The sequence below is a fragment of the Ogataea haglerorum genome (assembly GCF_019207285.1).
Source record: "Ogataea haglerorum isolate 81-453-3 chromosome Unknown 81-453-3_NODE_7_length_556738_cov_96.333754, whole genome shotgun sequence".
Taxonomy (NCBI): domain Eukaryota; kingdom Fungi; phylum Ascomycota; class Pichiomycetes; order Pichiales; family Pichiaceae; genus Ogataea; species Ogataea haglerorum.
Window position 1 is genome coordinate 450,613 of NW_025065157.1, and position 13,320 is coordinate 463,932.

Consider the following 13,320-nt stretch of genomic DNA (forward strand, 5'->3'; position numbering starts at 1 on the left):
CACGGGTGTGGGTGCAAAATTACATTCATGTAGCTAGCTTCAGGCACTACTCGTCCGCCTTGGCCTCGAAGCTCTCCAGGTTCTTGGTGCCCTCCTTCCAGTCGACGCCGTCATAGGTGAGCCTGAGTATGGCGTCGACAACGTCGTCGATCGAGCCCCTCACCTGCAGCGTCGAGTCTCTCTCTCTCAAGGTGACGCTGTTGTCTTTCAGCGAGTCGAAGTCGATCGTGACGCCGAACGGAGTTCCCAACTCGTCGTTTCTGGCGTATCTCTTCCCGATCGACGCAGACGAGTCGTCCACCTTGAACGGAATCTGCTTCGCCTTCAGTTTATCCTTGACCCGCTTCAGCACTGGTAGCAGGGTCTCGTGGTTGGACAACGGCACGAGCAGCACCTTGGTTGGGGCCACCAATGGCGGCAACGACAGGACGCACCGCGCAGAGTCCTCCGGCCTGGTCCAGAAAGAGTGCTCAAACACAGAGTAGATGATACGGCCGATACCGAACGAAGGCTCGATCACGTTTGGAATGTATTCTCTGATGTGCTCTGTCTTTTTGACCTTGGAGATCTTCAGCAGCTCGGCAGGGATCTCGACCTCTGGAACGGTGGTTTCCGGGATCTTGGCGGTGATTTTCAGTTTTTCGTCAAGCTCCTTGGCCAGGTCCTCGAGCTCGCACTCTGTTCTGGACAGCAGCCATTGCTCGACCTTCGGAGCGTCTTTTCTGAACTTTGGGCCGAACTTCTTCTTGTCGATCTCGCACTCCAGTCTCTCGACAATCTTGGGTTCTGGCAAAGGCTCTCTGACACACAGCTTCTCCTTGGTTCTGGCCGAGTGCACAGACAGATCGTAGGCAGACCTGTCGGCGCAGCCTACACACTCAATCCATCCGTACGACGTCTGCAGCTCGGCGTCCCAGCAGTCCTGGGCATAGTGCGCCATTTCGTTCGCCATGTGCTGTCTAAACCTGATTTTGTCAGGGTTGGCACCGATCTTGATCAGGAACTGATAGATTCTCGCCAAAAAGTATCCCAGAGTCTCGTTGTCGACCATTCCTGACCTGACGGCCTCGCCGACAGTAATTTTGGACGTCTGGGTGATACCCTCTTGCTGCACCTCTCGTGGCCAAAAGTTCAGAACGACATGCTCGACGCTCTTGAAGTTTGGATGGGACTTGTTTTCTGGGTCGACAAAGTGCTCGATCTCGGCCATCAGAAACTCTCTCACTCTCAAAAGCCCGGATCTAGGAGAAATCTCGTTTCTGAACGACTTGCCGATCGACGCAGATGCAAACGGCATCTTCTCGTTGTTGAAGTCCAGAAGCTTCGAAAAGTTCAAAAACTGTCCCTGGGCGGTCTCTGGTCTCAAATAGCCCTTCATCTGTCCCGACGGACCAATCGCGGTCTCGAACATCAAATTAAAGGCCATAGGAGCCTCCAGAGGCTCGCCGGTAGCAGGGTTTCCAATTTTGTGCTTTTCCATGATCTCGCCCAGCTCAGGGCCAGAGTAGCCGTCAATTTTGGCCAGAATGGTCTCGTACTCCTTGACCACCTCGTCATCAAGCTTCACGGCCTTGATTTCCTTGACCTTCTTCTTTCTCTTCTTTTTCTGCTCGTCCTCCTCGACGTCCTCCACTCGCTCGCCACGAGCCTCCTTGTCGCCCTTAAGTCTGGCCTCCAGAACCTCCTCAACAAGATGGTCTGCTCGGAAGATCTCGCCGGTCTTGAGGTCCCGACACATCCAATCTGCAAATTTATCAACGTGGCCAGACGTCTTCAGAACCTCGTGCGGCGTCAGCATTGTGCAGTCCACCTCCAGCATGTCCTCCTCCAAAATGAAATGCTTTCTCCACGTATCGACAATGTTGGCCTGGAGAGCACATCCTGGCGGACCGTAGTCGTAGAGCCCAGACACACCTCCGTAAATCTCAAAAGCAGGAGCGTAGAAGAATCTTCTCTTCAAAACCGACTCCAGCTGCTCTCTGTTAAATTCGCTGCTCATTTTCTTGACCTGCAGTCCCTTGCGAGTGCGTACAACTTTTTTCGAATAGTTTCTAAAGCCTGAAAACCAGGTTTTATACATCAACGTTCAAATAGATTTTTTTTTCTTCCAGCTGATGTAAGCACCGCCAGAAGAGTCATCTGTACATTCTACAACACCCGTTCCATCTCCACCATCGTGAAGTCCTTTTTGGCCTTGACGCCGTCCTCCATCACAGATCCAATCACCAAATTAGTCTGCTTGTCTATCTTGCACGGAATGCGGCGTACTTCTCTGTACTGGTGTTTTTCGTAAAACTCCACCAGATTGTGCTCTGCAATCACGTCTGCGACAATTGTTTTCGAGCCGACGTTTTTGCCCACTCCGTGGATGAAATCCATCATCTTGCCCGACAATTGCGGGTAGAACGACGTGAATGCGGTCAGCTCGTGGCCCCTATCTATTTTCCTAATCCCGACTGTTCCCAGTATGCGCGACTCCACATCCGAGTAGTCGTCCAGCTGGCTGACACGTGTTGGGAAACTCATTTCCGGGAACTTGCTGATGAACTTGTTGGTCGCCTCGGCGGCAGTATCGTCTCTCTCTATCAAAGTGTCGCTTTTAGGTGCCAGGAACAGCGCAAGATACGACTGCTCTGGATCTTTGATATTCAGATCCCTGAGCAGCGAGTGCTTGATCCGCGGCGTGTCAATTACTCCGTACCTGTCTCGCGGCTTGTTGTAACCTCTGTTGATGACGTCTATCAGCGCCGACTCGAGAGGCGGACAAAGATCTGAAAACCGAATCAGCAGTATTTCTCCATGCATTAATGCACATTCAAAAAAACAAATAATTTAAATATTACAGTATTTTTCCTATCGCATCATTAATTTGTCTCATTCGCAATAAATACATTCTAAACAAGCGTCACTCGTCCAAATACGTGTACGATGGAATATCGAAGTGGAAACATGGGTAGTTTGTTCCCGAAAGCGCATACAGGCGGGTTTGGTCCTCGCCAAGACCGGCGTCCAGAGTATGTCTCTCGATATCGTGATACTTGGACTTGTCCTCTTCGAGTTCTTCCACCGAGGAATCTCCATTCTTGAGCTCCTGGTCGGACTCGTCATGCACACTGCGGCCGAATCCGCCGCCAATGAGGGCCCGTCTGATCCATGGACTGATTATTCCCGAGAAGTGGATCTCGTATTCGTGGCCTGCATGGAGGTCCAAACTCTTTTTCAGATCGATCAACGACTGCACTGCAGTCGCGTCCACAAACGTCACCTGGCTGAAGTCGAAGTGGACGATCTTCAGGGCCGGTCTATTGTCTTCCTCTGGTTCTTGGTAGCGCGTGAATTTGTGCAGCCACTTCACGTTCAGCTGTCCGGGATTATTGAACGTTTTCTCAACTTTGGCATGATGTGGACGGGTCACTCTCTTCACCTCGTCCAGAACGGCGTCTATCTGCCTGGAACAGTTGGAGTAGATGAAGGCCTCACTTGGACGGAACACAATCACTCCTGGAGGCGGAGGCGACACGGCAACTTTCTCGTTGACGTAGACACAGTGCACGGGCGTGGCGCTGTTAGGATTCGTTCTGAGCGGCACCCATCTGTAATGCGTCCTGTAGACAGGCCTGCTCTCGACGTTGGCATCGCCCTTCTTGCTGCTATCGTTTTCGAGCTGGTTGTCAGCACTGGCCACAATTGGGTCGACAACCTCAACGACACGCACTCTTCCGAGGAAAGTGCCGTTTGGCTTGCACAGTCTCCACAGAATAGCAGCCGCAGAGGCGCAAATAACGAAATAAATTCCATCTTCGATGGTGGCAAACACAGTGATGATCACACCGATGAGGAAAATGGCAAAGTCCAGCGGCTGGACTTTCCACAGGTTCCAACTGATCTTGTAGGAGGCGAGAAGATCACCCACGGCGTGGATGATAATGGCCGACAGAGAGGCCTTCGGAATATAGTAGAAAGCGTCCGTGAAACAGTAGATGGAGAGCAACACACAGGCTCCAGTGAATACTCCTGCAAACGGAGTCTTGACACCACACTTGGCCTTCAGGGCGGTTCTGCTGAAGGACCCGGTGGCAGGATATGCGTTGAAGAATGTGCCTATAAGGTTGGTCACGCCGATGGCAATCAGCTCCTGGTTAGGGTTGATCTTGTAGTCGTTGATTCTTCCGAACGATTTAGAGATGGAGATGTGCTCAAGAACCAGGATGATGGTAGCAGCCGGAAGCTCCGAGGCGATGTGGTTCACGAGCCCATCAGGCGTCTTCATGACTCCGACGTGTTTCAGTCCAGAAGGCACTTCTCCGTTCACACTGAAACTGTGTTTCTTCTTGTGGTGTCTAATAATCAGGTAACTGATGAGGGTGCTGAAAATAATCACAATTGCGCTTCTCAGCTGCTGCAGATAAAAGTAGATTTTCTGCTTCGGGTAGCGCTTGTACAGGTAGGACGTGGTGTACTTCCAGGCGTAGAGAATAAACAGCGACACGAAGCCAAATGCTGCGTCGACTTTGGTGCGGTGCAAATTTTTCAGCGTGTTGATGACGACTTTGTAGGTTGCGGTTTTGGAGTTGACGTGCTTACTAAAGCCCATGAGACCGGGGACTTGGCCGACGATGATGTTGAACGCCGAACCCGTCATGAAGGCGAGAACGGCCGGCAACGAGATCAGCTCGACGATGAAGCCGAGTCTCAGAAGACCCAAGCCAAGCGCAATCGACCCGCAAAGTAGTGCGACCATTGTGGCAATGACCGGAGCCTCGTAGGCGTGGTTTGTCTTTTCCTGCACGCGAGCAATTAACCTCCCGACTTCCAAACTCATCACGGCAACGGGTCCAATGGAGACGTCCTTGGAAGTGGCAAAGAAGGCGTAGATAAGCACGCCAACAAACGACGAATAGAGACCGTACTCGGAGGGCAAGCCGGCGAGCTGCGCATACGACATGGACTGAGGGACCAGCACAATAGCAACCGTGACACCAGCCACAAAGTCACTGTAGATCCAGGATGGAGTGAACGGATAGTGGCCGATCCATCCAAGAATAGGGAACAGGGACTTCACGTAGGTGGTGGCCTTGGAACCGGGGCTTTTCACGACCTCTTTGACGTAGTCAAAGGCAGGAACAGGCTCCTCGTTGTATTCCTCAATGACCACATTCGCCACAGACTCTCGGGACGACGCCACACTTGCAGTCTGGTACTGGATCTCGGGATCATCGTTTTCCACTGAGCGTTCAAAGTTAGACCGGAACATCGAGATCTGCGATAGCGAAAATTTTCCTGTCAAGTGTCGAAGTTTTATACGCAAAGGAGCTTGGCAAGAACGCCTTCGAAAATACCCTACGCCAAGCAAACGTTAGCTCCCCAAATTTTCAGGATTAGATCCAGTCACGTGCAGTTAAAAATGTGCCACCGTTTTACAATCGCCGTCGAGCCGCAATACATTGTTTAGCAGGGGCGCACAATCGAGCCACCGTCGAAGCCACCACCACAGTTACCTACCAGCCTGAAAAACTTTCGTTGAGCAGGGTAACGCACCTGACGCAATCGGCAAACGTGTTGTACAAAGGCGCGGGAGCCAACCTGATCACATTAGGCCGCCGTTCGTCGCAGACAACTCCGTGCGTGTTCATGTACGTGAACACTTTCTCCATTGCATCTTCAGGCTTGAACAGCAGCGACAGCTGCGCTCCTCTCTGATTCGAATCCGATGGAGTCAGAATGACAAAATGCGGACCGCTGGTGCTGCTGGACTCGCTGACGTCACGGTAATATGGCGACGCGCGCAGCAGCCTCTCCAAAAAGTTTGTCAGCTGCACGCTCTTTGCTCGTAGTTTTTCGATACCACCACATTTGTGCATGGTTTCCAACGAGGCCTTCAGGGACACAACGTCCAGTACGCTCGGATTGGACTGTCTAAATCCGAGCGCACTTTCGATTGGCCTGAATCTCTCGAGCATCTTGAACCGCTCGCCCGCATCGTTTCCCCACCAGCCAGCGAGCCGCGGCACGTCCGGCCTGCAATGCTTCTCGTGAACGAAGATGCCTCCGATAGCACCAGGCCCCGAATTGAGATATTTGTAGGAACACCAAGCAGCAAAGTCCACGTCCCAGTCGTGCAACTTCAGGTCCACGTTGCCAACAGCGTGGGCAAGATCCCAGCCAACCACACAGTTTTTGGCGTGAGCAAAGGCTGTGATCTTCTCAATCTCAAAGTACTGTCCCGTGTAATACTGGATACCGGGCAAGCAAACAAGCGCAATGCTCTCGCTTTGATCCCCGATCGTCTTGAGAATGTCCTCTGTCCGCAGTGTGAACTCGTTGGGTCTTGGTTCGAGCTGGATCAAGGCAGACTCCGTGAAGCCATGTAACTTGACCATGTTGAGAAAAGCATAGTAATCAGACGGAAACGCGCCTTTCTCAAACACAATTTTGTACTTTTCTTTGGTTGGCCTATAAAACGCGCACAGGAGTGAGTTCAGATTCATTGTCAGCGTTCCCATACACGCCACCTCGCTTGGTTTCGCACCGACCACTGGTGCCAGCAGAGGAACCACCGGCAGGTCGATGTCCATCCACGGAGTTCCGCCCGTATTTTCGTGCGGGTGCCTGAAATGAGACTCCACAGCGCGTGCGGCCCACGCATCCAGCTCAGCATTGACCGCCTGTGGGAGGTTCTTGGGCATAAGTCCGAGCGAGTTCCCGCAGAGATAGGTCACTTTCTGATCTGCCGGGCCATCCAACCCCATCGATTTGAATGTTGGGAAGGTGAACTCCTCGGCGTGGCACTCGTATTTCGCGTCCAGGGCGGCCGCTTCGTCAGAGACCATCAGTTTAGCTTGTGCGGAATAAGAAAAATTTAGGATTTGATAACTGTGCTTGTCTGGTGCAAGGGTGCGAGACAGATAACGACGGCAAACGGCAGCCCGCGCGGGACTGGGCGATCACTAGCCGGAACCTGGTATGCGCCCGTATGCTCTGTCATTTGCGCGCTAGACGCGTCGGTCCAGCGCTCTGGAACAGTGGGGGGCGTAGCACTAGTAAATACCCGCTGTATTTACCGAATCTTTCCATAATAAGAACAGTGCAGAGATGTTTCGGACAGAAAAAAACATAGATAGTTATTATATGTTCCCATGACACAAGAGTTTACGAGAACACAGATTTTCGGAACGGTATTCGAAACCACGTCCAGATACACGGACCTGAACCCTGTGGGGATGGGTGCGTTTGGACTGGTGTGCTCTGCAAAGGATAAGCTGACGCAACAGAACGTTGCCATCAAGAAGGTCATGAAGCCGTTCTCAACAGCTGTGTTGGCAAAGAGAACGTACCGCGAGCTCAAACTGCTCAACCACCTCAGACATGAGAACCTGATTTCGCTTGACGATATTTTCCTGTCGCCTCTGGAAGACATTTACTTTGTCACCGAGCTGCAGGGAACGGATTTACACAGACTGCTGACGTCAAGGACTTTGGAGAAACAGTTCATCCAATACTTTCTATACCAAATCCTACGTGGACTCAAGTACGTGCACTCTGCGGGGGTAATCCACAGAGATTTGAAACCAAGCAACATCTTAATTAATGAAAATTGCGACCTGAAAATATGCGACTTTGGCCTTGCCAGAATCCAGGACCCACAGATGACAGGCTACGTTTCCACCCGGTACTATCGTGCGCCGGAAATCATGCTCACGTGGCAAAAGTACGACACAGAGGTGGATATCTGGTCTGCAGGGTGTATTTTTGCAGAGATGATTGAAGGCAAGCCACTGTTCCCCGGTAAAGACCACGTTCACCAGTTCTCGATCATCACCGAGCTTTTGGGATCCCCGCCTCCAGACGTTATCGACACCATCTGTTCGGAAAACACGCTCAGATTCGTCCAATCGCTTCCTCACAAAGAGCCAGTCCCGTTGTCTGAGCGATTTAAGGGTGTCGAGCCCGAGGCGGTCGACTTGCTTTCCAAGATGCTTGTTTTCGATCCTCGCAAGCGGGTCACTGCCGAGCAGGCGCTCGAACACCCGTACTTGAGTCCGTACCACGACCCTTCGGACGAGCCGAGCGCTGAGGAGAAGTTTGACTGGAGTTTCAACGACGCAGACCTGCCGCTTGATACCTGGAGAATAATGATGTACAGCGAGATTCTGGACTTCCATGAGATCGAGAGCTCTCAGGCTCTGAGCGGCAGCAACGTCCAGCAGGAGCAGTATGAAGCAGAAATGATACAGCAGCAACATCAGCAGAGTGCTGGCCAACCTGTCAGAGACATGAACTAGGTTGCGAGCTCTGCTCTAGATAGAGGCTTCTAATTAGGTTATGAAATATCTCATCTCATTCTGCGTAGAAAGAAGTCGTCCATCGCTTGCCCCGGCTTGAGTCCGTTGGAGTTGTAGATTAATTTTTCTTCCATAAATTTCGTCTTGAACGCGTCGAATATTTCTTTCGACTTGGTAAACTGGTAGCCGTACTGCTGGAAAAATCGCTCCGAGTAGACAAAAATGAACTTCTCCATGTCTGAGATATCCACCGTGATATCCTGCTCCGGTTCTGGCCGTGTCTGTCTGGGAGTCAAGGCAGGGAACCGGTGGTCCACGGGAAGATATCCCTGCACCTGGGCCTGGAACTGCGCCACGGGCGAGCTGACTGAGCCGTTGTGAGGGGTCGACGTGTGCGAGAGCTGGTTTTTCTGCGCCGCCGGAGTGCTCTGCGGCGGAGCAAGCGACCTCGAGGGGGTGTCAGAGCCGGGATTGTTCAGCAGGTGGCTGACGTCGTACTGGTGGTACCTCTCGCTCTGGACGTTATGTGGCGCGGCGTGCTGCTGTGCGCCGTTCGAGTCCATCATGAGGTACTCCTGGTTGTCTCCCTGGTTCTGCCGGCTCTGCTGCTGCTGCCTCGTGTTGCTGAACGTCGGCTGTGGCTGAGCGAGCTGATGGTCGTAGCTCTGTGGCGGTGCATTAGGATACGAGTATTCCGGCGCAGGCATCACGCTCGAGAGCTCCGACTCAGAGGTGGTGCTGGCCGGCCCGACGCCCGACGACGTCGCCGTCTGGTCGGGCACCGACGAGCCGTTCTGCCGTCTCCCGTCGCGGCCCATCATGTTGTTCAGACCGTGCCGCTTCTTGAAAGTGGACAGCCAGCCGTGGCTGAACGACTGCAACCGCTTGGGGTCGGTCACGCCGTACTGCTTGGCGAATTTGACCCAGTACTCGCGCAAGATCGGCTCAGAAATGGGCAGATTCTGGGCCAGCCGCTCCTCAACCACTTTGTACATAGCCTTGTTGATCGGCTCGTATTTGAACGAGAGCTTGCGTTTGGAGGTGCGCAGGGACTTGGAGGTGGCGCTGTCAACCTGCTGCGTCTCGCGGTAGCGCTGGCGCAGGTCGTCCTCGTTCTTTAGCCACTCCGAGAGACTGGACGTGGAAATGGCAAACTGGTTGCGGTAGTAGTTGACAATCTCGCTCTGCGGACGCTTGGAGTCGTGGAACTGGTCCAGGATCATGATCTTCTGCTCCAGGTTGGCTCTGGGCAGCTTGCGGTTGACGGCAGGGGACATGCTGGGCTGGAAGGCCTTGTTATCTGGACCCTAAATTTACTACCCCCAAAATTCTAGTCCCGAAATTACAGGCCTCAGAAATGGCTGTCCGCCAAACCAGCACCGGGGGGGCACGGCCGGGTAACACAGATAACAGGGGAAGTTAACTATACACCAGCTATGGACACTAATGGAGACCAGTGGTTCTGCTGATCTTCTCCAGGACACTCTCGTACGCAACCTCGCTGAAGTCAGTGCCCTGGATTTCGGTTCCAACGCCGTTCAGGGCTCTTCTCAGGGCGTCCTTGGAAGATGCGTAGACCATCTTGGCTCTGACGCTGGCGGTGTCTGGCGACCACTGGTAGAAAACGATCTTGTTTCTCTTGCCGTCGCCCTGGCCGACCTCGTACTCGAAGTCGTAGACGGCGTATCTGCAGTCGTTTTCCGGCAGGTTCTCGACGAAAGCGTCGTACGCGTCCTCGGTGGAGGTCGAGTCGACGACGATCTCGGTTTTGGCGTCATTGAGCTTGTAGATGATCGACTTGAACTTCTTGCCGAGCTTCAGGTCGTTGAAAGCCTTCAAGGCCTCGTCGGAAACAGCAACACTGAGGTTAGAGACGACTCCAATGAAACACAATTCTTGCAAACTTACCCAGATCTTGACTAGAATTGTTAGAGCACTGGCACGGCCTGCCGCGGGCATTCAACACTTACCATTTTATCTAACTTGACTTGTCTATTTGTTTTGTAGTACGTAGCTTTTGGGATGGCAACAAAAAAAATACCAGCACGACATGCCTCTGCTTATGTCAGCGTTTTCTTGTGCTTCAGTTTCCTAATGAGTATTCGGCAGCTGCTGGAGACCATCGAGTCCCGCATTTTGGTGCTCGAGACGCTCTGCGAGGGCGGGTCCGACGTCTACGCGCAGCTGCGGCGCGTTGTGGAGCAGTTCCAGGGCTTTCTGGCCGAGCACGCGGACCTGATGCGTGTGCTCGAACGCGCACAGACACAGGGGCTCTTGGGTATTACTCCGGTGTCGCGCGACGACAGCATGTCTGTGGAGGAAAAATGCCGGCTCGTTGTTGCGTCCTTGCACGAGATGGAGCAGCACGTGAACAAGCTGGACGAATTGCAGCTGCGTCTCCAGCAATGGGACGATCTGATGAGCGACGCCCGGACGCGGACGGCTGCGGCGAAACTGATGGCGTTTGACCAGAGGAACGTGGCCGAGGCGATGGACGCGCTTGTGGCGCTGAAGAAACGGTTCTATGCTGCCGTTGTGCGCTCCAACCGGCTTATGCGCATGTACATGGTCGACACGTTTGAGCAGGCGACATTCTATCTGGACGTGGAGACGAAGCTCCGTCGGTACACGGCGCTGGTGGAGCAGAAGCAGAGTAAATAGGTATGTACATTAGGTGGCCTCGGCGATGACTCCGCCGCCGAGAACGCGCTCGTCTTTATACAGGACCAGGTTCTGGCCTGGTGCCACGCCGTGGACTTTTTCGCGCAGCACGAACTCGGGCTCGTCGCCGGCCACCACCGCCCTGAGCGCGCGCGGCGGCTCCAGCGACCGGACCTGGACGGCCAGCTGTGCGGTATCAAAATCCGCGAAGCCGACGGACGAGTTTATCCACCTCCAGTCGGCCACTTTGAGACGGTCTTTTTCGAAAGCCGCGCGGTCGGTCTTTTTCGAGATGACCAGCTGGTTCTTGTCGTAGTTCTTGCCCGAAATAAACCACACGCCCTTCATCTCCGGATCTCCCTGCGGCATCGAGACGCCGGACCGCTGGCCAATGGTGCCGTGCCAGAGCCCGTTGTGTCTGCCCCAGACACGGCCGTCTGCGGTGACGATGTCCCCCGGGTTCGGGGGCAGGAACTCGTCGAGGAAATCCTTGAATTTGCCGTGCTGCGAGACAAAACACAGCCCCTGCGAGTCGCGCTTGTTCTTGGAAGCCAGCCCGTACCGCTGCGCCAGCTCTCTGACCTCTGGCTTGGTGTAATGGCCAATGGGCATCAAGACTCTGCTGAGAACGGACTCCGGCATCTGGCTGAGATAGTACGACTGGTCTTTCGGCGGATAGCACGCTCTCAGAAGATGCGGCTCGCCCGTAGCTCTGTGCTTCATGATCCGCGCGTAGTGACCAGTCACCAGCCACCAGTTGTCCTGCGGGAGCCGGTTGGACAGGTGCTCGATCATCTTGCCGAACTTGACGTACCTGTTGCACCCGACGTCCGGATTCGGCGTCAGGCCCCTGCGATACATCTCGAGCATGGGCTCGAAGACGTCAGACCAGTACTCTTTTTCGAAATTCACGCGCTCACAGGGGATCCCGATCTGGTTGCAGATCGTCTGCACTTCCTCCCAGTCGCTCTCGACTGTGCACGTCGACACGCCTCCCCTGGTATCGGGCGACCAGTTCGCCATGAATATGCCTTTGACGTTCTTGTACTGTTTGGCATACATGAGCGCGGCTACCGAGGAGTCGACGCCCGACGACATCGAGACGACGATCTGGTCGTTTGGGCCGGGGGTGGGCTGAACGTAGTCTGCAAGCGTCGATCCGCGCAGGCAGCTCAGTCTTCGGGCCAGACGCAACGCTCGCAGTCTCATGAAAAATATAAAATTAAAAAAAAACGGCTACATGATTAAATCTCGTAGCAAAGCAATGGACCGCTGGACTTGGACGGCCCGAACGCAGGTAATCGGCCCAGAGGGTTTTTCCCGTGGCTGCTCAGTGCTGCTCATGTAAATCTGGACAATTTAGGCCCGGATCAGCTTATGGCCTATAGCGAATAGACGCTTTATGCCGTCAGAAAAATTCAGAAAAATTCCTACAGCCCCCAACGGCTTCCAGGGGGGCTGTGCAACACATGCGCTTGGTCCGGGCCCAAAAGGCTGGCCCCTGTACGCTACACTGCAAAAATATATTCTGGCTCCTGTTCTATGCCAATGCTGCTAAGCAAAAATTTTTGAAAAAATGGTGCATTAGCTCAGAGGTCAAGAGCATCGTGCTTATAGTCGGTCAGACGTCTATACTAACGTCACACATCGTTTCATTACGAAGTTACGCGATGGTCGCGGGTTCAAACCCCGCATGCACCAACTTTTTTTTTGGAGAAAACCTTTTACGGGCCGATCGACGTGCAATCGTCTCTTTTTTAGCACTCAATCGCCTCGCCACATGCGCTCTCTGTCTACTAGCATTCCTCTTTCTGTATCTGCTATTAGTCTTACTTATGCCTCAGCCAACTCTCTCAGACGTCTGATGGTGGATCTGATAGTGGCGGCAGCAGCAGTCGAAACGGTGTAGGCTCCTCCAGCAACAGTCTTCTTGCAGGACTTGCAAGTCCAGATTCCAGCAGCTCCTCTCTTGACGGTCTTCTTTCCGCAGAACGAGCAGTCGTACTTGGAGTGTTGTTGAACTTCGAGCTTCTTACATTGTCTTCTCAGGGAAGAACCGTATCTGACACCGTATTTACCGGTGATTCCAACCTTCTTAGTTCTCTTCGACCTGTTTGTTAGTTTGGGCACGGCGGCGGAGCAGAGCCGAAGTGACTGGCCCTGCGCCGCTATCTGAAACGTTATACCTACATCTCGGGTACTGTAGTTTGGAGAGTTTGAAAAAAGGTTTAAAATTTTTTATATCCGCGAGCCCTGTGTGTGCGCACGTGACGAGGCTGGTCGGAGTTTTGTTGTGGCGCAGCAGAGACGGCCGTTGTGGCGCAGGGCAGGATCAGGCTCTCACGAGTGTCTGGCGGCGCGGGCAGAGTCGCCATGC

The 13,320-nt window shown here is 53.5% G+C and overlaps 10 protein-coding genes across 10 annotated transcripts; 2 read left to right on the forward strand and 8 right to left on the reverse strand.

The window, feature by feature from the left end:
- Nucleotides 1–46: 46 nt before the first annotated feature.
- On the reverse strand, nt 47–1,999 carry KL911_002922 (uncharacterized protein; the record flags this gene model as incomplete). The annotated part of the gene is made up of 1 exon (XM_043198045.1): nt 47–1,999. One exon carries the CDS (start codon nt 1,997–1,999, stop codon nt 47–49), a length of 1,953 nt encoding a protein of 650 aa, XP_043054520.1.
- Nucleotides 2,000–2,148: 149 nt separating this feature from the next.
- Nucleotides 2,149–2,805, reverse strand: KL911_002923 (uncharacterized protein; the record flags this gene model as incomplete). Its single annotated transcript, XM_043198046.1, has 1 exon — nt 2,149–2,805. One exon carries the CDS (start codon nt 2,803–2,805, stop codon nt 2,149–2,151), a length of 657 nt encoding a protein of 218 aa, XP_043054521.1.
- A 100-nt stretch (nt 2,806–2,905) lies between these two features.
- On the reverse strand, nt 2,906–5,254 carry KL911_002924 (uncharacterized protein; the record flags this gene model as incomplete). The annotated part of the gene is made up of 1 exon (XM_043198047.1): nt 2,906–5,254. The coding sequence occupies one exon, from the start codon at nt 5,252–5,254 to the stop codon at nt 2,906–2,908; it is 2,349 nt and encodes a 782-aa protein (XP_043054522.1).
- Nucleotides 5,255–5,498: 244 nt separating this feature from the next.
- Nucleotides 5,499–6,830, reverse strand: KL911_002925 (uncharacterized protein; the record flags this gene model as incomplete). Its single annotated transcript, XM_043198048.1, has 1 exon — nt 5,499–6,830. The coding sequence occupies one exon, from the start codon at nt 6,828–6,830 to the stop codon at nt 5,499–5,501; it is 1,332 nt and encodes a 443-aa protein (XP_043054523.1).
- A 306-nt stretch (nt 6,831–7,136) lies between these two features.
- On the forward strand, nt 7,137–8,282 carry KL911_002926 (uncharacterized protein; the record flags this gene model as incomplete). The annotated part of the gene is made up of 1 exon (XM_043198049.1): nt 7,137–8,282. One exon carries the CDS (start codon nt 7,137–7,139, stop codon nt 8,280–8,282), a length of 1,146 nt encoding a protein of 381 aa, XP_043054524.1.
- A 50-nt stretch (nt 8,283–8,332) lies between these two features.
- KL911_002927 (uncharacterized protein) lies at nt 8,333–9,559 on the reverse strand (the record flags this gene model as incomplete). The annotated part of the gene is made up of 1 exon (XM_043198050.1): nt 8,333–9,559. The coding sequence occupies one exon, from the start codon at nt 9,557–9,559 to the stop codon at nt 8,333–8,335; it is 1,227 nt and encodes a 408-aa protein (XP_043054525.1).
- Nucleotides 9,560–9,725: 166 nt separating this feature from the next.
- On the reverse strand, nt 9,726–10,334 carry KL911_002928 (uncharacterized protein; the record flags this gene model as incomplete). Its single annotated transcript, XM_043198051.1, has 2 exons — nt 9,726–10,218; nt 10,324–10,334. The coding sequence occupies 2 exons, from the start codon at nt 10,332–10,334 to the stop codon at nt 9,726–9,728; spliced, it is 504 nt and encodes a 167-aa protein (XP_043054526.1).
- A 42-nt stretch (nt 10,335–10,376) lies between these two features.
- On the forward strand, nt 10,377–10,943 carry KL911_002929 (uncharacterized protein; the record flags this gene model as incomplete). The annotated part of the gene is made up of 1 exon (XM_043198052.1): nt 10,377–10,943. The coding sequence occupies one exon, from the start codon at nt 10,377–10,379 to the stop codon at nt 10,941–10,943; it is 567 nt and encodes a 188-aa protein (XP_043054527.1).
- Nucleotides 10,944–10,952: 9 nt separating this feature from the next.
- On the reverse strand, nt 10,953–12,152 carry KL911_002930 (uncharacterized protein; the record flags this gene model as incomplete). Its single annotated transcript, XM_043198054.1, has 1 exon — nt 10,953–12,152. The coding sequence occupies one exon, from the start codon at nt 12,150–12,152 to the stop codon at nt 10,953–10,955; it is 1,200 nt and encodes a 399-aa protein (XP_043054528.1).
- A 624-nt stretch (nt 12,153–12,776) lies between these two features.
- Nucleotides 12,777–13,318, reverse strand: KL911_002931 (uncharacterized protein; the record flags this gene model as incomplete). The annotated part of the gene is made up of 2 exons (XM_043198055.1): nt 12,777–13,129; nt 13,216–13,318. 2 exons carry the CDS (start codon nt 13,316–13,318, stop codon nt 12,777–12,779), a joined length of 456 nt encoding a protein of 151 aa, XP_043054529.1.
- Nucleotides 13,319–13,320: the final 2 nt, after the last annotated feature.